The sequence below is a fragment of the Lissotriton helveticus genome, chromosome 5_1 (genome assembly GCF_964261635.1).
Source record: "Lissotriton helveticus chromosome 5_1, aLisHel1.1, whole genome shotgun sequence".
In the NCBI taxonomy this organism is placed as follows: Eukaryota; Metazoa; Chordata; class Amphibia; order Caudata; family Salamandridae; genus Lissotriton; species Lissotriton helveticus.
In genome coordinates this window covers 1,186,566,426-1,186,590,911 of record NC_136065.1, presented here as the reverse complement: position 1 = coordinate 1,186,590,911, position 24,486 = coordinate 1,186,566,426, and the positions used below count along the sequence as shown (strand labels likewise).

Genomic DNA, 24,486 nt, shown 5'->3' with positions numbered 1-24,486 from the left:
CGCACGTCACGTCACCACCACTAAGGCACCACCACCACCACTAAGCTAGGTGGTGGGGTGCGGGCGCAGACAGTGACGGACACGGACTAGTTCCCTTCCCTGCCTCTTATTGCCTGCGGCCCTGCGCGAGCGCGAGAGTGCTGTGCGCAGCGCTTTTCTATTCCATTCACTCTGCGGGGCCGGCCGCGCCGCGGCGGGGCCCCCTGAGCGCGAGGCCCTGGGCAGCTGCCCATACCGCCCATGGCTAGGACCGGCCCTGGGAGTAAAGGTAACATTTGTAAAGCACATGTTTACCCCTGGGTATCTTGGCGCTGCCTAACAGATGCTTATTCTAATCCCACTCAACGGCGCTCATTGTAAGAATGTATTTGTATTTACTATACCACTGACATCACTGCGGGGATTCGAAGCGCTTTATATAGGCAGGTATGAAAAAAACACCAGGTGCAAGTCGACAATGAGTTGACTTAAGACATAAAAAGCACGTTTCCAATACATGGTCTTATACGAACACACGGGATTTGAGTTCAGTGATGTGTGTGTTGAGCAGTGAGGGCGGTGCAGTGTCTGATGAATTATAGAGGATGTATCGACATTGGGCGGCTGATGAGCCGAGCTGCCCCGCACGGATTTCAGCCTGTGGCCATGGGGTCTAACACAGATCCCCGCAGTCGGTACACGCATGACTTCGCCGAGCCATCAACCACGTGGGGGGGGGGGTTTAGAAGAAAGCATTAAAAAAAGGGTGATTGGATCGAGGGGGGGCAGCAGAAAGGGGGGTGGGGTGCAGAGGAAGAAGAGACGGGAGGGAGGAGAGGTGAGGTGAGAGAGGGGCTACAGTGGAAGGAAGCACGAAGAGAGATAGTTATTAGCCAGGGAGGGGGGGATTACGGAGCTAAGAGAAGGGGATGGGGGAAGTCACAGTAATGACTGAAGGCGAGGAGTGACTGCCCTGGCATGAGAGGGGCAGTGTTAACCCCAGTTCACCCCATACCACCCAGGCTGGCCAGCATTCATTTAGTCACTGCTTCTTGCACAGCGCGGCGCCTCACCTCACGACCGCCTCACAGCACTTTATTTCTATTCGTTTTAGTCGTGGTATTTATAGCGCCCAGAGGTACCACTTCTTAGAAGCATATCAACGCCCGTGGCTTCTAGGTGCTGTACAAGAGATCTTCGATAGGTTTTCAAAAGAGGAACAGTGGAGGGGGAAACGATCGAGAAATGTTCAGGACTCAACAGCAGCAGCCCCATCCATTTCTGAAAACGCACGCCTTCTCTCTTTCTCACATCACGCAGCTTTCCTCGCGCTGCCTGTAACTCCTCTCCTGTGCGTGCCCCCACCCCATCCTGTACCTTTCACCCTGCTGCCCCAACGCTCTTCTGCTGCATCTTTCCCTGCTATGTTCACTCAGCCATTCTCACATATATGGCACTCAGCACCAGTCCAACACAAGTGGCAAGCGCCTTGAAGCAGCTGCCTTCCGGGAGCGTAAGGTACACCAAACAACTCCTCTACCAGAGAAAAGCACATTGAGGCTGTCTGCAAAGAGGCACATGGAGTAAGCACTATGCAGTCATACAAGTGGCAGAAAGTGCTATAAACATGCTGATAAGACACGATAAATAACTCCGACGAGCACACAAAAGCGCCATGAAGCAGCTTGTCACATGTTGCATTACAGAGAACCGATCTAGCTGGGCTCGACATCATGTTCGGAAGAAAGCATGTTTCCAGCCTAGGTCTCACATTTAACATGACAGCCTCATACGTTCATGCATCTTGCTCTTTCCTGCCGGGACTTGCCAAACAGAAGCGCTGCAGTGCTTGTCTTGTCACGAAAAGCAATGGACGTCTTCTGGGTGCCGTCAATGCCGGAGCAGATTCGGGGGCGTTCCCGAGAATCGGCTTTCGGCTGACGTAGCGTGACGTAGCCAAAAGGGAAAAATTCTCGGGAACGCCCCCGAATCTGGTCCGAGATTGACGGACAGAGCCTTCTCCCAATGGCTAGCCTCCATTTATGGAGCTAGTCAATGGGAGCAGGGGCGGGTCCCTGTTCCCCACTGTAAGACATTAGATTTTGCTAGCGCATGCGTACTTCGTACGCATTGCCAAGCAAAACCTAAAAACAAGGCACCACGTAGACTAGGACACAGATTCAGACAAAAACAGCAAAGAAATATAGCTGTAACACAAAATGAAAAGTTAAATAATACGTTTTCAAAACGAAATAATGCATGAAAATGAGACAGAGAAGCGGAATCTAAATCAACTGTTTCCAATTGAGAAAAGTGTCACTTACGCGAAAAGTCTTTGACATCGCCTGTGTTTAGATAAAACCTTTGGCTTGATTGTGTAACACCACCGAAATTGTCAGCATAGTGTCCCATTCTGGGGCAACCGCCAGAGGGGCATGGGAAGCCACTACCCTACAAGAGAATGAAGGAGTCTGTTAGAAAATAGGCTGTGCATAATCATTTTCTATCTCTTGTTGCTCTTTATGTCTGGCCGTCATCATGTAATAAAAAATAAATCAAAACTAAAAAATACATACATAGATACATATATGCACTGAGGGACTTTGGGTCATCAATCCTAATTCCTTGGCCTGTTCACCTATCATTCACATTGTGCTTCCATTCATCAGATCAGATAATAGGGTAGGGGGTCAGCCCACTTTAGTAACTGGCTTTCTGGCACTGTGGGTGATGGCATTTTTACTATTCGTATGTGCATATTCACCTAAAAAGAAGTGCAATTCAGTGACAGAGCATGTGGGACAACACTGTTTTTGTCCAAAGCAACAAAAGAGCAACTACTCTTAAAATAAAGCGGCCAGGGTTTAGGGTTCCAAGAATCTTTGTTCCAAAAGGTTTACTTTAAAATACATTGACACAAACTCTCAAGACCATATGCCCTACAGAACCTTGGGGGAGAGATGCTAAATTCCAGTGTCTTCAAAGGCAAGGCATTTGCCATTGTCACGCATGATCTGTAAACATCAGCACAGGGTATCTCAGTGGGAAGGTGCAATTGCTCCTCTTCCTAAAATCCAGGCTTCTCTCTAGAGCATTCAAACATCTCACACAAGAAAACAAACATTGAGAAGCATAAAAATAGGGACTTGCGACACAAATTTGCGGTCTCTAATTCTCTGATTTGGCCTCAGGTTGCAACACAGTTACAATATATTATTTTGCGCTTGTGACCCAGTGAGCTGCCACTCAGCCAGCAGTCTCTATCCTGATGCAAGGAATAACCACACCAGCGAGGTCACCATTACTTGTGAGCCTTCCATGGCCACTACGCCATACCTGAGAGAGACCAACAGCAGAGGGGAAACGTTGTTTACAACGCGGTGTTTAAACCGCATGACCTTTTCCACGCAGCTATTACAACGCAAGTCGTTACTACGACTTGCGCTGGATGGCGCTGTGGGATAAGGAATGTTGTAGTTTTATATTCCAACACCTTCCCTACTGTTACGGGGACTGGTGTTGGAATATAAAATTATAAAATTCCTAAAACCGCGCCCACCAACGCAAGTCGTTGTAACAACTTGCGTTGTAAAATCTGCGATGTCAAGTACCGCGATCTAAAAGATTGCGTTGTACTGACATACATCCACACCAGAGGTCCCTCACCCTCAAACTGCTCTGCTGTGAAATCACCATGGGTAATTCCCAGCACTGCATTGCCTGCCTGAGGTCTCGTTGTATATAGGAAAGTGCTGATGAAGTATATGGTTCAATAATAAAGACTTACCGAATTAAAGGAGTCATAGCTGAAGGTGGGGAAGCCAACAAAGCCATATTTGCTTAAGATGCTGTCCGAATAGTACTTATAGCTCCGCAGATGGTTGCATGCCACAAAGTCACGCGTCCCTGGAAAATGAAGCAGCAGGACTTTAAATACATCTCATTCAGATTTTGGGCCTGAATTTGATTTTGGGGGATGGGTTACTCCATCACAACGGTGATGGATATCCCGACTACCAGAATATAATGGGAATTATATTTTGGCGGACAGCATATCCGTCACCCTTGTGACATAGTAACCCGTCCACCGAGATCTAAATTAGGCCATTAATCTGTAGCAACACACGTTTTGCCATTGTGTAGGCAAATCCTCACTTGACCAGGGCAGAAAGTATTCCAGGGTGGAAACATTTAAGAAAAATAATGTCTTGGGTACAAGGCGATGCTATAATGTTGCAACAAACTCAGGTTGCAGCTACCCACACTGTACTTGTCCTATGGATTTAAGCTTAGCTAGAGACTAGTCTTTAAAGTCTGATATGAGGACAACTGGTTTTCTCCTCTCAGCTATTGGTTGTTGTGTCATTCAGTCTAGATCAGCATGCATTCAACACCCCTTGCTTTACTGTAACTGCAGTTTATGATCAGGACTCAAGTTGTTGTGGTATTTATCTTTTTGACATTTCCGTCTGTATTTATTCATATTTCGTTTTTGCAAATTTTGTCTGTATTTAGCCACATTTATTTTAGGATTTGTGAAAAAAGTATCCTGAAACTGGTATACTTCCACGTTTACTTACCTGATACGTGCACACTCTTAATTGAATTCCAGGCAGGTTCCAATGAAATGAACACTCACAGATGATATATCCGTTTTCAATATAGGTATATGAAAATGTACACATTTTAGTAACTACCTTGTGCTTATCTGCTCTTGTTTAAGCCTCATTACTAAAATAAATCAATATACTTATATGAAAACGTACACATTTTAGTATCTACCTTGTGCATATTTGCTCTTGTTTAAGCCTCATTACTAAAATGTTTTTCTTTTATAACACACATACCTGTTAATCCGTACAGCTATTGGCCTGGTAGTCATAAATGATAGCATTTAGATTAACTCAAAAACAACCCAATTTCCATTTTATGCACATTTAAAAATAAAGACAGGAAAATAATGGTTTTCTGTCAGTATTCATCTGTAAAAATCAGTAAAAATGGAAAACAGGAAGCCTTATTTATCACACATGGAGTTTTTGTCATTTCAATGTTACAGTAGTTGTGTAAGTCCATGTAGGGAAGGGTAGACTTTCTTCTATTCTTTTTCCAGTGTTTTTGTAATTCAGCAGGGAAGTTACTATCTTCAGAGTATTTGACTTGAATGGTGAGAGTTTTTTTTTAATATTAGTAAGTTCATCTGTGTAGGCCTTGCAGGTCACAGGGTACGGTACATGGTATTTAAAAGTGGGCCACATAGAAAATTAATGCTACCATGTTCCCACAGTACAAGGCCCAAAAAGCAATTTTCACTGTGGCTGGTTTAAAATACTGATACTGTATTTCGGAAATGAAACCAACTTGAGAAATAATTAAGCAACTGTCAGTAATTGCCTCTTTTTGCATGAACAAAGCCAATTTTTGGACTGATGCTGCTAGCGTTTTTTTTCTCTGTTCGCAGGGACTATGCTAACCAGGCCCTAGCGCATGTCCTGAAATTGGTTAAACTGCAAATTGGAATATTTAACTTAATAAGGAGTCCCTAGTTTATGGTTCAAGGTGTAGCCACGGCCTGTAGGTTAATTGTCACTAGTGGACGTTGGCACATATTTTCCACTAGTGAAAGTGAAAATGCTAAACCTAACTGCAGTCCTGCTACTAGTAACCTGGATGTACAGATTTAAACTGCAAATTCAACTTGTTATAACCCCTTCTGACAGGCCTGAACCCTCCTCCTAAATATTAATGTCACCCTCTAAGTAGGCTTTAAATGCCCATAAAGCATGGTGCAGGATATTTAAAAGTAGGGCACCTCGACTTGGACTCTCTTTTGCGATTAACCAGACAGACACTGATCCAAGTGGGAGTGGAAGTGTACCCAGAATTTGTTTTGAGTGACCACAGAGAAGGACTGCTAATTTCCCTTGCCACACCTCTAAGGTGCACACAGGAGCTCTGCACAAGGGAAGAAAGGTTCTGCCATGTTGAATTTAGGAAGAGTGGGGCACTGTGGGCTTGTTTTCAGTCGGGCATACAGGACCTGCTGCAAACGTGTGTGGGGTTACCCCTGGGAACTTTTTACTTATTGGTCAGGAAGGGGCCAAGGTTTACACATGTGGGACCCTCTTCAGAACACTACTGAGCCTGTGGAAGACAGAAGAAGGACTGCACCTCATTTTGAGACCTGTATGGGGAACCCTAAGGGCTGGACCTGCTTCCATTTGTACCCAGGACTAAAATGTGGATGCCATGGTTCATTTGTCTGGCCACCGGTTCCGATACAGGGATGCAATAGCCAACTTCCTGGAAGAGTTTCAGCTGACCAGTTCCAACTGGACCTGCCCTGGACCCTACTTTTGTTTGAGTGAGTCCAAACCCTCAAATGTTGTATCTGAGGTCTTTGAACCCTTGGCTTGAGCCAAAGTGCGTTCCTCCTGCCCAAACCTAAAACCTAAGACTTTAAAGCTCTTTTAAGACTTTTTGCCTGGAGAACCAACAGAAGACAGGGACCAACCTACCAAGCTGATCTGCAGAGCCTGACATGCAACATCTGATCGACATCTTCCTGGGAGCATAATGCAGACTTTTCCCACTCAGAGTTTTTCCTACCTTCGTCGAAAGCTCCACCGAGAACTCGTCCTTTACCAACCCATTATCGACGATCCAGTCTTCAAATCCAGCCTGCAGCCTTGCCCCACTGAGGACTCTACCTTCTCAGAAAATTCCTAAGCGTGAAGATACCTTTTCAACTAGGATGAACCTGATCCTTGTATCCAACCAGCTTTCCTTCAATGTTAGCTTTAAAACTTACATTTATCCAGGTCTAGTGTGACCATTGGCCTGTGGTTGGCATTTTGCACTTTTTTTTGGTATTTTTATTTAAAACTTTGAAAATTCATATCTCTGGTTCCCCTTGTTGGATCTTTGTTGCTTTGGTGTCATTTAGTTCATCAAAACATCCTCTATGTCTATATTGCGAAGGTGGGTTTTTAATGTGTTGTTACCTTTTTAACTGTTTTGGTACTTCTAAAAGCTTTGCACATTTTCGTTCATTAAGGTAAGCCTGTGTGCTCAGTGACCATAGCAACTAGAGGTTGAGCTCAGGTTTAAATTACTGAAACCTTTACTAGAACTAACAAAAAGATTGACATTATTACTTATGGTGACTACTATCCACTCCCACTAATAATCCATTTTCTCACAACAGCTATTTTTAATATTTAACAAGAATCCAATTCAATTGTGAAGTCTAATTTTAATAAGCTTAAGAGAAAGCAACCCTTAAAAGTTACCCTTTATGAGCCTGGACTGTCAGAGGGCTAATTCACCTATGCCTCTGGCATCTCTCAGCCTGTACACAGCCTTGAATAGCTGTGCAATATGTTTTAAATGCCTAGTTGGAGAAAATAATAGGCTGACATGATTGTATAGAGATGACTCCTTTGAGCTTAAAAGAATATGCAGGGCGGGGATGTGGACCTCCTTTTGACAGCACAGTGTCAAATCCTGTGTGAAAGATCTGTTGAGTCACATGTAATCCATTGAGGCACTTGCAAGGGCAAGAACATGATGCCAAGACAATTCTTGTGGATCCGCTGTCTGGTTGCTAAAGGGCCCTGCTTTTCTCCAAGCATAATTCTGTCTCTGTATGTACGATGTGTGAGGACACTGGGATTACCTTAGGACACTCCCCATACACACACCCATCCCTCATCAAGTTAAGTTCATTGAAGATTATCGCCATCTTCAAAATTCCCTGACATATGGCCTATTTGAACTATTTGCTGAAGGACAGACAGGCGCTCATGCAAAACTGGGTAAGATCACTCCTGCAAACTTTTACAGCATTGGTTTTGGAAGGGTCAGGAGCCAAACCCACCCACCAACTAGCGCTAGGCATAAATGTGGCATCGCTAGGCACCCTTTACAGAATACTTTCTGGACCTGCAGAAGATCAGAAGAGGATTGGGCCTGCTGTCATTTATCTGACAGGAGCCCTGGAGGGCTGGACCTCGTTCCTCTTGTACCCAGGACAAAAAGGTGCACCCCAAGGATCCAGTTGCTGACCTCCAGTGTGGCTACAGGTAGATAACGAGCTTCAAGATGAGTCTTCCTAGAAGTACCCAGGTGACAATTTGCAACTGGACTCAGACTGGATCCTGCCTCTGGATCTGCCTGATACCTCTGTGCGTCTTTAAGTACCTCCCCTGAGGTGCTGGGGGCCTTAGAAGTGTATTCCAATGATGTGGCTGGGACTTAAAAGACTAAATCAGAAGGTAAAATCTTTTACCAGGATGAACCTGATTGGTGCATACAACCCATTGCTCCATTGCAATTGCCCTTCAATTGTTCCTACATTGCGGTCTAGCACGACCAATAACTAGCATTGGTGCTTTCTAGTTTTTGGTGATGAGATTGAGACAATCTTTCGTGCTGTGCCACTAATACAACAATAAAGCTTCAACACAGAAAGTCTATGCACTCCACACACAATATCATTGAAAAGATCAAAGATTCAAGACATAAGTAAATCCAAGAGTCACTGAAAATGTCCTTATGTTTTTCATTTTTCCAACAAAAATAGCAATAGAACAAATAAAAATGTGTTGCTACTTCGAAGGTACTTGCGTCATCTCGGGATTGGGACGTAGCTGGTGTGATTTGAATCCATCAACTGTGGGCTTCATTGACTTCAAAAACAACAACTTGTACCCAAAGCTATGTTATCAAATTAGCTTCTGGGTCTGTCGGGCTACGTATGGCAATTGCTGGGGTAATACTTTTTGACTTAACATATATAAATCAAAGCCTGGCCGAAGCCTTTCGGATTCAGAGCTGATGCAAATATTTAACAAAAATGATGTGTTACCAAGCTTTGTAAAAAATAAGTAGTTTGATTCAACCATTTGGTGCGCGTTCAGGCCATTTTATATTTTGGGCCCCAGTCATGCCCTTGAACAGTCGCAACCCTTGCTAAATTATGTTTCTGCATCAGGTGAGTATTTGCTAATTGCAAGCCAGATTTCGCAGGCGTCTAATGAATGCCAGTGGTTTCGTAGATTAAATTTAAAACTTCATGTATTGTCCACAGCGCCTGCGGTGAGAAAGGATATCCCCATCGCATTGTCTGCAATTTTTACTTACAGTTTATATTGCCTGGTGCTTATTAGATTAATTCTGCAAGATGCACAATGAATTGTTCAAGGTTGTTTGGTCATGAGGTTTTATGAATGTGTTCATTTATCTAGCATGATTTACTAATACTCATGCCCTTAAAAGAGTGGAGATACCCTTGCATTGACACACACCCACAAAGCTTACCTTGCCAAATGCCATCAAGGTCAACAATGGTAGAGATGATGTTTTTATTACACCCCGGCATCTGCACTCCTCCATTTGGAAAGAAATCAAGATGGCCGACTAAATGGCTCATACCTAAACCTGAAATACCAGAAGCAGAGGTTAACAAAGAAATGCTAAAGAACAGTGTTTATATTCAGATTGTTAACTCGATGTTGGATCATAACGTACCTAGGTTGGGAATCATGGGGGCGGAGTCAGTGTGGATGACATCAACAAGGGCTGCATCTGAGGGATCCAGTCTGACCTCTATGGGCGTGCCTTGGAAATAGGGCTCAGCTGGGTCCAAGCCTGAATGAAACAGAAGCTATTAGAAACACATAGGTGGCACCAATTCCTGAAAACCCTCAAGCTAAGTACGAATACTGTCACTCACCTGCCCTCCGCAATCGTGGTTTAAGTCATCACAAAATCCAATAAATCACTCTCTTAATCATTTACCAAACCCTTTAATTATCAATTATCTTTCGAGTCCTCCTCTCCTTTGACTGGCCATCACTCCAACAACACACACACTGCCTGCAGCCACCTACAAAGTCGACCACTCTCCTAGCCAATCATATATATATTCTCCCTATCACCCCACTCGTACGTATTTCGTGTAGTACACTTCAAGTAAAGTATTACACCCTTTGGTTATCACAGTTCACCATCTAGGCACGGGCGCAAATATTATCACATCAGCACTTCTGCTAATTGCCATGCATCATGTGTTAGTCTAAAGGGGAAAAGAAGGGATGTCCGCATCACCGCATGCACTTTGATCAGTTATGCTTATCACTTTCCGATGACAGCACAGTCAATGCTGTTTTGCAAGTAATAGAGTGCCCGCTTGCCAAAATGGATAAGAGCACCAACTGATACTTATAACGGTCTCCCTGAAGATTTTTTTCTCAGCGCCTGCACATTGCTGCCTAGAGGTTCATCCTAAGTCACTGCAGAGGCGCAACTAGAGCCAAATTTCGGGGGGGCTAAGAAAAAAATTCGGGGGTGGCTGAATCTTTGAGCAACATGCAGAGTGGAGCTGCAGGAACTCTTAAAAGGGGTGAAACAACAGCAAGGCCTCATTAGCATTCAAATGGTCTTTGGTGGTGTGGCTCACTGGTTAGAGGCGGCAGACCTGGAAGCAGGAGTCGGCCCGGGCCAGGGTTCAATTCCCGACGCGGCAGGGTCATACCAGGGTCAGCGGACTCGATAATTCTCGCCTCGGTGCCTACTCTAACCAGGGGTCCAACTCGGCAACTCTGGGCATTAGCTTGCCTAATCTCCACAACGGCCCCATCAACGCCGGGGATGCCTGGCTTCACCTTGGGGACTCCCAGTAGGGACCATCCCACAGGGAAAGCCAGCGCGGGTTCCCCAGTGGTATACCGCGCCAGGATACTCCGGTAGTAATTGAGCGCGATACAAAACAGCTTATAACATATAACATAACATAACAAAAGACCTGTGAAGAGCTCGGGTGAAGCCCTTTCAGTCCAATGGGTGTTGCGCCCCTGGTCCCTGGTTTTGTTCCCAGTATCTATGGCCAGACAGGGTGCCTGCTGGGTCAAGTTGCCTTTCAAGTTTCTTTCGCAGACTTGGGTCCACAGTATAGTCACTGACACCGAAACAGAATATAATGAGCATAGCTCTTTTTATTTAAGATGTACAGTTAGTTTATTTCCCAATTCCCGCCCTGCTTTGCAATGCCGGAATCATAACGTGTCTGCTTTGCTGATTACGATCCCGCTCCCTAGTGAAGCCTGTGGTCAGGCTGAGCAGTGGGAGGGAGCGTGCATGTGTGTGCATGCGTGTGTATGTGCACATGCTGAAAGAGTACCATGAGGTATGTGTTTCAATCCTTTGCTGTCTCTTCCTGCTGCATGAAACTCTGGGTCTTTGCACTGTTCGGCCACAGACAGAACATCAGCGTCCGGTTTGTACCGTGAGGCCACTGGTAGCAGCTCAGTTTCCTATTTGGACCACAGAAGTAGTTCCCTATTCATCTCCTGAGTTTCCCTGGAGCGTGTAAGTTCCTGCAGTATATTGGTATGTGCACGTCAATGGAGATGTCTTCCCCAGACAGTGTTACTAACGGTTGGAGAAAGGGAGTCTATTGGTGCCATAAGGGAGATGTATTATAAAGTGTAAGTGGGGAGCAGCAATAACCATAGGGTATCAGACTTTATTTATGGTACGTCACATTGCGTATCACATAAGTGCCAACATTTCGGAACAGGAAAGTCCTAGATTAAAAAAAAGAAATGGGTGGGGTGCGGGGGGGGGGGGGGTAATGTATTTCCCCCAATGACTTCTATTAAAGCAGAGGCTCCTTCAGCTGGAGACAACAATCAGGAGCCTCCCAGCTGAATCGGGTCCATTGGTATCCATGGCAATATTGAGTCGGCTATTCCTGAAGGCTAGCTTTGGCATTGGTGTCACAAAAGCAAATTTCTTTGCAGGTCTCTTGGCAGACAGTGTTATTATAGTGTTTGCTTGTGTCTCGCTCCAGAACCAATACACACCTAAGGCGCAGGAGTCATTATGATTAGGGAAATACTGAAGCAGTCATCCTTATTCACTCACAGTACCTGAGCTGAAACAACTTTAATGCTTTTTCAGGAATTTTACAGTAAAAACATTCAGCTAGCTGTTCTGTGTCACTCAGAATGTCACAGGCATAATACTGAAATGTCACGCATGAAATATCTGCAGCTATACCAATGTCACACATAGGCAATCGGAAAACTTGGCAGCCCTGTACATCTGTTCCGATGACGCCCCTAATGGGAGACACAGGGTGATTATGAATAAGGCATCCCGTTTTCTGTTTTGGTGGCTAACTGATAAAAGTTCAAACAAGCAAGCCGCATATCTGTGTGACAAGGAACCGATATAAGCTAAACAAAGTACAACCTTTGCACCATTTTCAAATGCTGCTATTAGTCAGTTGACGAACACATTTAAAAAAAGTTTTAAGCCATTCATTCTGTGTTAGTCTATGTTTTTAACGGAAGGGGAGTGCTGTCATTGCGGGGACCAGTGGGAGTTGGAAATTGAATCTGTATAGTTTTGCACTGCACTTTACTGCGATTGTACAACTAGAGACACCATTTTGGTAGGCGCTCTAGTTGTCTTTGTGGGCTGTCCCCCATAAATGAATCGCGTGCCCCTTTCAAACGAAATACCGTGACCTATACCTCGGTACAACTGTGGATGAAGTATTCCCTTGTTTTTGTTGCGACTTTGTGTGGACGAATACACGTAAAGAACGTCGACGTGGCCATTTATTGCCCCGCATAGACATGCGCGGACGTCTTTGCTGCTCTCTTCGCTTTTCCCAAGTGATCGCTACGGCGGCACCCATATAGATTCTTCCACCGGCTGGTGTAGAAGATCTCCTATAAGCAAACAAGAATTCACTACTTCAAGAATGATTCCGGAGTTTGTCGGCTGACATTCTCCCACCTTTAAGGACCCACTGAAGAAAGCAAACACTCTTCTTTCATTCATTCAGGCTGTTCTGCCCCCTCCTTAAGTCCTGATGAAGACCGGACACAGATGCATATGAGTCTGCACTAAGATACAGGGTCGAAACGTCGATATTCTTTACGTGTATTCGTCCACACAAAGTCGCAACAAAAACAAGGGAATACTTCATCCTGTTGTGACAATTGTATTCTAAAGTGGACATCCCTGACTTAATGTTTTATCTATATGAATGAATATATGTAATTTGTTTTATCTTTGCACAGCACCATGTCACCAGTCAAGACCAATCCCTAAATGTTCATACAGTCTATGTGTCTCCTTGTTTTGGAAAGATACTTACAATTTGTGGATTGATTCTTGAAAAGGTTTATACTTAAGACTGACCTTCAGAGCCTTAGACGGTAGTGTGTGTCTTCTTATATCCTCTAAAGGGATACTTCACCACAGGCCAAGCGACAGGACTGCAGCTGATCGAAATTAAACTATTAGGAATGGAAAGCTGCTCTCATCAAATCTAGGATTGAACTAGGCAACCATTCTCCTGTGGCCACCTTTAAATTCTCTGATTGAATCAATAATTTTCTGAACCAGGTCATCCTGATGAAATGGCACAAATGCGATCTATGAAATAGAAAATCCCCATGGTTCAATTCCCACTTGCTGTCCCTAAAGAAGGAATGTAAAATATTGGATAAATAAATGGAGGTAGTCTTATGATGAGTTGAGTAATCAAGAGTATCAGAAGGCAATCAGAACTATCATTCCGAAACCAGAGCCTCTCAAGCCTCCTACTATACTGCCAAAATAGATAAGGCTTCCAACTAGCCCAAAGACATTTTTCAGATTCCGAAATCTCTTACTGAGCCCAGAACAGGCAGCTCTTTACTAGAACCGACAGTGGCACGCAGTAACAATCTGGCCAACCTTTTCCTGAAAAAAGATTACAGACATCTATTCATCTTTTCCTGACAGGGAGAAGGTGTTAGACCCTTCATCGAGGAGGAAATCCTTAGGGGGACGTGAACAAGGCTGTCCACCTTCCTTGCCATTATGACAGCCATCTTTCAGTACTATCTAGCATGGTGAAGTTGGGCTCAGCATTGGACCCGGCCCCTCTCCACATTTTCTAACACAAGTCTGAGAACCTCTTTCCAGTACTGCAGGACCTATTAAACCTGTCTTTAACCAGTGGGCTGGTTCCCCGTCAATGGAAACATGCAATGGTGAAGCCTCTGCTAAAAAGTCCAGCATGGACCCATTATGGCCGGGTATCTAAAGGGTCTATCTCCTTGCTGCAGGGAGTGTCTAAACATTTGGACAAGCATGTAAACCAACATATTCCTTCTTTTTTGGTATTAAACTAAATTCTCCATCCTACCCAAATGGGGTTCGGACCACAACACAGTAGTGAAACGACACTTTTAGCGGTGGTGGAGGAACTCAGAAGGCTGCTGGACCAACAAGGTTCCTCAGCAGTCATCCTTTTGGATCTCAGTGCCGCTTTTGACACTGTAGACCATGCAGTACTCACCCAGAGAATTGCAGATGTGGTTATAAAAGATAGAGCGCTAAAATGTCTAACATCTTTTCTCAAGGGGAAGACTTTCCAAGGGCTTGATCAGCCCTGCTACTCAGACACTTTTCCTCTGAAATGTGGGTTGCCTCATGGTTCCACTTTAAACCCCACCCTTTTCAATCTTTAAATGCGTCCCCTCGCTAAGATCGTACTTGCCTCTGGGTTGTCAAAAGTCTCATACACCTAGGTTTTGTTATTGATAAAAATCACTCCCTAAAAGCTCAAGTGTACTGGGTCACGGTGCCCTGTTTTGCTGTTCTTTAAATGGATTAAAAAATCCTTTGGCTAATTCCACTGGCAGCTCAGAGAACAGTTTTGTAGGCTCTGGTAATATCCAGTTTGGACTACGGCAATGTGCTGTATGTGGGTGCAGATTAAGCCTCAGTCCACTGGTTGCAGGTTATTCAGAATGCAGCTGCGCGTCTTTTTTTCCATCTGCCTAGATGCGCTTCTGCATCTCCTCTGCTCCATCAACTTCATTGACTTAAAGTCAATAAGCGCATCAAGTTTAAGGCCCTATGTTACATGTATTCGGTCAAATGTGGCCTGCTCCGGCCTTGCCCCTTTCCAGGGGAAGAGTCTTCCATTATCCAGAAGGTCCATCTACTCTTGAGTTCCTTATATTCCCTGTGAGTCATTTGTAACTTCTCAGGCTAGCTTGAGAGGCTGACTTTGGAGAATCTAGGCTGCTCAAAACATGTGGCTAATGACATTCAGTTGTCATGGAAACACGTCTCTCCTCATATAAGAAACACTGTTTTTCTTCTTATTCAAAATGCTGTCTAAGTAAAACATTGCATCTGATATCAGTAGATCCTGATCAAATCCTAGATTTCTTGAGAGAAGGGTTCCTAAAATCCGACTCCTTCAACCTTAACATTGCAAGGGGCTGTGATTAAGGCATTTAGTGGATTTCCGGTGAATTGTCTGAAATAACATCATTGATGGTAAGGTTGCTAAAGAGATTTAGAATGAGGAAAACATTTTTATAGCTTCTCACCCCATAGGAGATTTGTCCATTGTTTCGAGGTAGTTACAACAGGGACCCTTTGAACCTCTGGATTCTGTAAATATGATCTGTTATCGGCAAAAAACTGCATTTTTGATAGCAATAACATCTGCCAGAATGCTTAGGGAATTAAGAGCCCTTGTAAACTCGGCGCTATTTAAAGATGTTGCCAGACAATGCGATCTTGAAACCAGACCCTAGGTTTGTCCCTAAAGTGAACGCAAAGTTTCATTTACAACAGGAAATAGCTCTTGCTGTTTTGCAATCTGAAGAACAATAACATTCTTCATCTTATTGGATTTTAGAAGAACATTAATGGCATATCTTCAACGTACAACATGTTCTTTTAGTTTCTAACTCTTTGTTGGTGAGATTTGGAAGTGTAAAAAGGGGAAAAAGATTGCTCCTTCTACGTTAAGCAGATGGGTGCGGCAAGCGACCTGTCAAGCTTATAAGTCACTTGGGGAGACTCCTCCAGCACACGTCCAAGGTCACTCCACTAGACCCGTCTCAACATCTTGCCCTGAGTGTGTAGAAGTTTCTTTTTAAGACATTTGTAGGGCAGCCAGTTGGGCTTCACATCCTACATTTGCAATTCATTATATGATTGATGTAATGGACTCTATCGCTGACAATTTTGGGTCAGTTATGTTGAAAACCGCAATGAGGTCATTGTTGTATATAATAAATGATGATAGCACCAGAATATTGGTGTCAAAGGTGTTTTTCTTTGATGCTTGTGATTTCCTCAATCAGTAAGGGCTAGGACAAAGAGGACATATAAGGGGGTAATGAAAACATTACTTACTAGTAAACTTCATTTTTCCTAGTCCTAATGCTTTTCGTCAGAGCCCTAATTTTCCAACCTTTGTATCCTGTTGGTCTAACTGACACAGGAGCTTTGTTTCATGCTTGAAAAAAAATCAAAAAGCGGATGGAGTGAGCAATGCATTCACTTCTGAGATTGGGCAGAACTACATTAGGACATCATGTGCACATTTCATTTTTTTATATTTGCATTGGCTGGGGTACATAAAACACTGTCTGTGGTCAGGGGCGGGGCAAGGACTGTGACAGGGAATTCTGCAAGTCGGAGCAAGGAAAATTACTAGTAAGTAACCGTGCCATTTGGAATATTATGTCAGAGTAAGGACTGATCCATGCACGTTACTCACTCATTCGCTTCCTCATCCCAGTTCTTACAGAATTGAGCTGAGCCACCTCACAAGAGATGTGATTTGCTGTCTAAACCTTCAAACACAAAGTGAGGCCTTCAGCCTTTTGTAAGCCACCGTACTTCCAGGGGCTGGTTTTCACATGTGGGACCTGGGAGGGGGTGGGCTCTCCGTTTTTCCTCTCCCATGGTCTTCTGGTGGGTTATGCATGCCAGCTGGGAACTAGGGAGCTGATTGTCAGGAGATGGTAGCAGAGGGGTTTATAGCTGGGGTTTAGGGTGGGTGAGCAGGGACTTCCTCTTTCATGCATACCAAGTTGGCTGTCAAAGATCAGATGGAGTAAGTAGACCTGAGGTGGTTAGGCAGCCAAGCCAAGAGGTAATATTTAGGCAGTTGGCATGGCTGGGGCAGTGATTACAGGGTAGATTTACTGGAGACCTGTTTGAGTTGAGGTCATAGGATAGGTGGGTTAAATCATTACAGAAGGCAATAGTGAGGCAGTGCGGGAGACCCTGCTCTGTTATGCAGGAGGCAGAGGCAGAAGGTAGAAGTAACCTGTTGGTTCCAGGGGCAGACCTTACAAAAGAGGCAGGAGGCGGGGGCAGTCCTTTTAGGTGAGTGGGGTGGCGGTGGCAGTAATTGCATGGTCACTGTGGTACACCTTAAAGACTATAGAGAGGCTGGTGGTGGGAGAAAGGAAAAGGGTACTAGTTAGGCAGTTAGACCACCGAGGACAATATGGTGGAAAGAGGTGAAAGTTGAAGGAGCACTCCTTAAGACCTTGAAGGTTTATGTGCACCAATGGCTGTAGTATGCAGAGAGACTGACAGTGCGCATAGCAGCAGCTCCAGAGTGGTCCGAGGGGGCTCCGGTGATGACTACTGGTAAGCCAACCCATCGCTCCTGCACAGAACAAAATTGAGAAGCTTCCAGGGAACAAATATTAGTAACAACAGAATCGGGGTCTTTTTTGGGGACTCTCAGGGTAAGCAGACAGAAGAGTAATGAGAGTACGAGTGCATGCATCACCACCAGTTGACGGCTGTCTCATTTGGCAGTGTCTAGAGAAGCGGGTGAGGACAGTGTGTCTGGAAGGAGTAAGGGCATTTTTGAGGGAGTAAGTGTAGGGGAAAGAATTAAGGATGGCTGCTGGTGTTGGCGGAGAAGAGCCCTAGGGCCCTCTATGTATGTGGGCCGCCACCAGAGTATTAAAGGAATGTAGTTCTAGAGTGGGTCTTGAAAGAAAACATTGCTACATTTGTGGATGCTGTCAGTGTTTATGGCACGCAGTCATCTTCTACATGTGCTTCTTTGAGAGATAAGTGAATGGGAGTTTACATATTTTATACCAGAATGGGGGTACTTTGGTTTAAACATATCATGCAACAGACCAGGTAATATGAACACTTCAGTATAAGTTGTGCCCAACATTTTAAATCTACACAGAGGAGTGTCATGTGATGGAGGAAGTATAGGAAATCAAGTGGGAAAAACAGATGGCACTAGGTAGAGAAGCTCAGATATATCCTATTATACCCTTGCTTCAGAAAGGCAGGTAGGGCTAGATCGATAGAAGTCCCACGTCATGCTACTGAGACTCTCTACTCCCTACCAAAGGCACCAGATTGGGAAGAAATCTCCCTGGGACTTTATATGACAGTCGGCTAGAAAATACAATTTCCAATAAAAGGGCAATTAAATAAGCTTACAGTCATAGTTTTGACAACATTACATATCTTTTGTTTTATCTTTTGTTTTATTAAAAAAACATACTCCTGTGGTAAATGCACTTTGGTAGTCACATATGATCTTACACAAATCACGGAAATGCAGCATTTCATAGATCAGTTTAGTAAAATAGGCATACCAGAGGGAAAGGAAGCATAACATAAGGTAACATATGATATCCCCGAAACAAGACTTTGCAGAATGTGTCTCCCAATGCCGAATATTTCTCTGATCCGTACAAATATGCTGTTAATACCACCGGCAATGTAGTTCCATGTGGCATACTGTAAAGCATCTTGTCACACCATGTTCATGTTCCAAAATGAACAAATAAAGCAAAATCTAAGATACTTAACCACATTCTAACACCGCAGATCCTGGTGTTACAAAATTAGGCCAGAAGTGTGCCAGAAGTGTGCGAGGACCGAAAGGAAAGTGAAGACATGGTGTGGGGATATAAAACTGAGTGACTGCTAGAGAAATGCATGTTTTTTAAAGATACTACCATACATATTTTCTGTACATACCGGTTATTCTGCTCACACCAGGTCTTCTTTTCCCAGCCTCCCCTGCTGCATGTGATCCAAGACTATGGCCGATGATATGCACCTTGGAAGGTGAGTATCCAAAATTGTTCTGTAGGTAAACACACAAATGTTTTTACAGGAAGAGTACGGAAAGTCATCCAGTTGGAAACGTCTAACATACTGGACTATGGTTTTGTATTATTTCCTTACACAAAATAATAACTACTGTGAAAAGGAAGATTGACTAGGGAAAAAAGAGGGAAAACTTTGGAAAGAATTACAAATTTTACAATTGTAAGTGAAAAATCATTTTGACTGGCTAAAATATCTATATATATTTTCTGAGAATCATATAATGATAAGATACTAGTCAAAATACATTCATAAGTACAAAACAAAAGAGCAATAGATAGAAGGTTGTATGTTTGCGCTCAATTGTCATGAGTAATTATGAGACTTATTAGGGCTGCTACTAGGGATAAAGATGACGTCTATCAAATAGTCATCAATAGATGTAGAGATCCACATCAACAGAGAAAAACATGTTATATCCCGAGCAGTTTAGAACAATCATAGTGTACAAATCAGTCATCAAGAATGAAACATTGTAATCCAATAAGAGTAAATCTTCTTCTTTAATGTTCACAACAGCATCCTTTTGAACTCTAGCCAAGAGTAGATACTAGGATGCTGTTGTGAACATTAAAGAAGAAGATTTACTCTTATTGGATTACAATGTTTCATTCTTGATGACTGATTTGTACACTATGATTGTTCTAAAACTGCTCGGGATATAAATTCATAAGTATCTAACTCTTCGTCCTATCTAGATTTTCATGAGACTTTTTCATATAAGGATAAATCAGTCAAGTTCAATATCCAGTTTTCTTCTTTAGGCAATTTTCGATCCTTCCTAATATGAAAAATTATCCTAGTAGCAGAGATTAGTGGTTGCATCGAAAACTACTTCTGATTGCAAGAAAGGGTTTTCTTAGAGAATGAAGAGTGCCAGTTTAACACACTTTTTAATCTCTGACTCCAGTGTTAGATGTATCCTTTCAAACATCTCAGACTTATTCCACTAACGCTTCTGCATCCCTCATAAGGTGTGGCATACTGGCAAGTGAACATCTGCAGGTTTAACATTTGTTAGCTATCAGACCAAAATCATGCATCTGAGTTAGAATTCAGTACTGTGTGAACATCAGTCTTGCCATTTGAAATATAAACTGAGCAGTGAAGGATGTTAGGGTAGTGCTGTGAAGACTGTGAACTATTAAGCTCTTTCCAAAACTCTTCTGCAGTATTGACTTTTTGTGGGTTGTTTGATATCCTTTGGGAAATATTCAATAGTGATGAGGATCCTTGAGCCTGAAGCAGCAGTAAAATAGAAGCTGTTTACTTTCACTTGTAAACTTTGTTCGGCATTAACTCTGTGGAGGTTTCGACAGTGTTTCTTAATATCGGATAGGGTCTCCTGTGGCCCTTACGTGGCACAGTAGAAGCTTGATTAATTCCTTCTTTCAAACACAAGAAATAAGTTAAGGCATAATAAAATCAGACTGTTACCCTTAAGGTGGGGTGGCCCCTCCTTTGGACAGGAGGAGCGTCGCCCCACTTATAAGCCCCCCAAAGCTCCAGAGTTAAAAAATAAGATGGTCATTTTTTACCATTTGATTTATCATGCCCTGTCCCGACTGGGGCAGGGCTGCTGCTGAGTGACAGCAGCATGTCACTCAGCAGGGAAGAGGGTGGGCTGGCTGTACGACTGCCAGCCACACATGCGCACTTTAAGCAGCTCTAACCCAGCTGTCTTAAGACAACTGAGTTACAGCAAGCCAAAGCCTCCAGAGTGCTGAGGAGCTCCAAGTGAGACAACTCCCACCAATCCTAGTGCTGCTCTCATGCTGGTGAGAGCAGCAGCAGGATTGGCCAAGGGAGTTGCTGCATCCAGTTCCAGTGAAAGAGGAGGTCTGGACCGGAGGATGTTGTGTTCTGTAAGGTAAATGTTTATTTAAATATATTCTTTACATGCTTGTTTTTAGGTCTCGCCTACGGCGCGCATGCGTTGCATAGGGGGGACCTCTCCGAATCGATCTGCTTTTGTGACCAAAAGCGTGCACGCGTTGCATTGCTTTCAATGGCTACGCGTGCACATTTGGCGATTCCCTTGCGGGAGCGAGCTTTGGCAACATCTGTTTGTAATTAATTTCCAAACAGATGGTGCCCAAGGCTCGCTACCGCAAGGGAATCACTGTGTGTTCTCTCGGCTTAAGAACTCCACGTGAGTGCGTGTGTTTTCCAGTTATCTCCCTTATGCGCTTCTTTCCCCTCTCCTGCTCCATGTCGGTCTCTCGTCCGTCTACCTTTCTCCCCTCGCACTGCTCTCTCTCGTTTCTTCTTGCTTAAGCACTGCATAGTGCATATTTATTCCAGGTGACTTCCTTGTGTGCTTCCCCAGGCCCTTCCCCCTCCGTGTTGTTCGACCCATCGCCCTCTGTATTGTTCTATAGCGCTCAACACTGCAGTTTTGCAGTTTCTAAGTGCTGTAAATCGTGGTTATTATTACTCCCCCATTTTAATAGCACTGAAATTATGAACCCTGGAAGGATGAAAAGGCAAAGGTGAACCTTTCAGGATTTGAACTTGTGATTGGCAGATCCTACAGACATCCATCCGCATCTAGCACTTGAATCACTGAGCCAACTAGCTGGCCTTATTGTCCCAGATCTAAGGTTTGGGTGGGGGGACATTGTGGGGGTGGGGATAAACTTCTGGGCTGCTTTATGGGAACTCACTATTGAGACAGTTTTTCCTGCCCCATGGGAGTATTGTGCAACAGGCTCATTAGCTGTGTAATTAAGTGGTTCTATTTATAGCTTTGGGAAGAATTACCAATTTCCCAGCATCACACATGCAGACACGCAGCCGATGTCATTAGGCACTTCGTATATGTTAGTTTATAAACAGTAACGGTGTTATGCTGCCCGGTACCGGACCTGCCAGTATGGGGTACACCGAAACATTGTGGTTCTGGGGATGACTGAGGAGATCTAAGGGACCATGGCTGGCATGGGCAGGAGTGATCTGTAGTGTGCCCACTGTGGGGGCACGTGCATTGTTCAGACGTAGCCTCACCAAGAAAGTAAGTGGGAGATTTATGACAGGCAGATGGCTCTAAGCAGTCGAAATGGAGAGTTGAGCAGAGTCACTCGCATGCCAGGTGAGACAGAAGATAAAAGCGAAATGTTAAAAGTGAATGTCCCGTACACTCGTGAAACAACAGTTACTACAAGCCGACCAGGAGAAGGAAGGAATTAAGACTGGTATCGAAACTAGGAGACGTGGCATCTTTTCGGTAAACCTGTGAAGGCCAAAACATCGATTTGGTAAATTTAGAGTTCTGACGTGGAATTGTGGACTGATATTCTTACTGACCAATCAGTTTAATGGTAACATTTGTACAGCGGATCGGTGCGACATTTTCGGTGACTGAGGAAGCGCTGGAGTTTATATATTGGTTGATTAATGCTAATGCTCTTTCGGCAATGGTTGAATAATGCAGACGTCATTGTAAAATCAAAATCGGACTGTGCCATTAGAAGGTTACCTCATCAGGACCCACAAGTTAAAAGTGCAATTCAGCTACTTGGTACAACATGTGATCCCCAGTACTTCATAGGGTCTTTCTGTGATTTTACATGAACATTTCAGTGGTGTAGGAAGAAGGTGAAAAGCGAGACCCATGGGATACAAAGCAGGAAACAGAAAGAAAACAAAAAGGAAGAAATTGAAGGAAAATAAAAAAAAATCAGATAGAAAGACTATGAAAAGCACGTGATAGAAAAATGTAAAAGCATGAGGTGCTAAAAAAATGAAAGCAAGAGATATAAGCAAAAGGAAGAGCTGGGAGAAAGTGAAGTGACCATGTGCAGTGATGCAGCCCCACAGCAGCAGGTTCCCAGCTCTGGAAGCTTTGACAGGGCCTGCGGGGCTCCTCTCTGTTCACCCCGGCCGTCACCGTCCCTCCACAGTGCTGTGGCCTGTCTTGCACTCCGCCCTGGGCCCATGCCCACCTCGCATGCTTTCTCCGTGGTCCCATCGCCCGTGCTCTCCTCCCGCCCCCCTCCCCCAAACCCCCTTCTCTCAGGACTCAACCTCACGTGAGCTTCAGGGGGTATTCACCTTCACTCGCTCTATGGTCATTAATGCCCCCCTAACATACCCTCTGGTCACGGCCGATCTGGAGTCATAGCCGGGACAATGTGGCCACGCGACAGAGCACAAAAGTTGCATAATTGTATGTAGGAAAGTGGCTCTATATATACTGGACCAAAGTATGGTACAGTGTGTATAGAGTCCCAAGTCCCCAGAGGTTTGGCAGAGGCTAAAGTTAGATATAACCTTACTCTCTAAAGTGGTAGCTTGGTCGAGCAGTAAGGCAGTATCAGAGGACAGTGTAAAGCATTTGCTGTACACACTCAGTCAGCAAATGGTCTCACACACTCAAGAACTGAACTCTAGGCCAATTGTTTTGTATCAAAAGATGTAGTTGTTTTATTTTAGAACCAACAAGGTATCAAAATATACTTTCTCAGGATGAGCTACTTTAGTTAAATACTTTTCAAATAGGCAATATACTTTTTGAATGCAATGGGTACAGTTTGTTGCAATAGGCAACACAATTTCAAACACAATGCAACATTGAGCTCAATGGGAATTTCTAGATAAATGCAATTAGTTACTCTGTAGATTACTTTTCTAACCACAGGACTAGATCCTGGATTCAGTCCCAGGACTTGAGCTATAACAGTTAAGTAAAAGCATTTTGGTTACAGTAGGGATTTTTAAGGCATATTATGGTATTTTAAAAGTTGACACATAGATACTTTTTTAGTTGATATTACCAATGTTATCCTATTGAAGGAATTTCAATTTGCAGGTAAAGTATGTTCACATTACTTTGGTAATCCAGTACTGGACTCCTAGGTTCAGCACTGGGACCTCTATCGAAAACAGGTAAGTAATTACGTTTTGGTAGTTAGTACGATTTTTAAAGAATATTTGTAGTTTGCAAAAATCGACACAGAAGATATTTCACAGAAAATCAGTCAATGATTTCCTATCGAAGAAAATTCAGGTTACTGGTAAGTACGGTTAAAATTACTTTTCAGGGTTTCTGCTGGGCTAAAAGGTGCAGCACTGAGGTCTCTCCTGATAACAGGTGAGTAAATCGGAATTCGTTGTTCGGCTGATTTTAGGTGAATATTTTAAAGTTTCAGAACTCCACACTTAGTATAATTTCCAAGTGAAACCAGTCAATGTTAGACTATGGAACAAAAGTGAGTTATCGGATTTAGGTAAGTACTCGACTGGCAGAGTTAAGGTTCTGGGCATAGATTCAGGGATCTCCCAGGGTCCGGTAGGTACAATTGGTGCACCCTCAGCAGGCCAGGGGCAGCGGGTGCAGAGGTAGTTAGGCCCAATGTTATCCGATGAGAGGCTGGGGACCTTCGGTTGGTGGCTGCTGGCTAGCAGTCCACGGGGTTGTGGGCGCTGGGCTCCTGGTTACTTGCTCTGGGTAAATGGTGAAGTAGGATAGGACAAAGATTGCACTGCCAGAGGCACTCGGGCGGCTGGGTGCAGGGTGCTTTTGAA

General features: G+C 44.0%; 1 protein-coding gene across 1 annotated transcript in view; it reads right to left on the bottom strand.

Moving 5' to 3' along the window:
• LOC144753533 (pancreatic triacylglycerol lipase-like) overlaps positions 1–24,486 on the bottom strand; it is a 163,946-nt gene that overhangs the window by 46,495 nt on the left and 92,965 nt on the right. The window contains exons 6-10 of the mRNA XM_078641188.1: positions 18,829–18,937; positions 9,511–9,630; positions 9,301–9,420; positions 3,767–3,885; positions 2,304–2,430 (exon numbers count right to left, since the gene is read on the bottom strand). Of these exons, the coding sequence (XP_078497314.1) occupies positions 2,304–2,430; positions 3,767–3,885; positions 9,301–9,420; positions 9,511–9,630; positions 18,829–18,937 (595 nt within the window). The remainder of the gene's footprint in view (positions 1–2,303; positions 2,431–3,766; positions 3,886–9,300; positions 9,421–9,510; positions 9,631–18,828; positions 18,938–24,486) is intronic.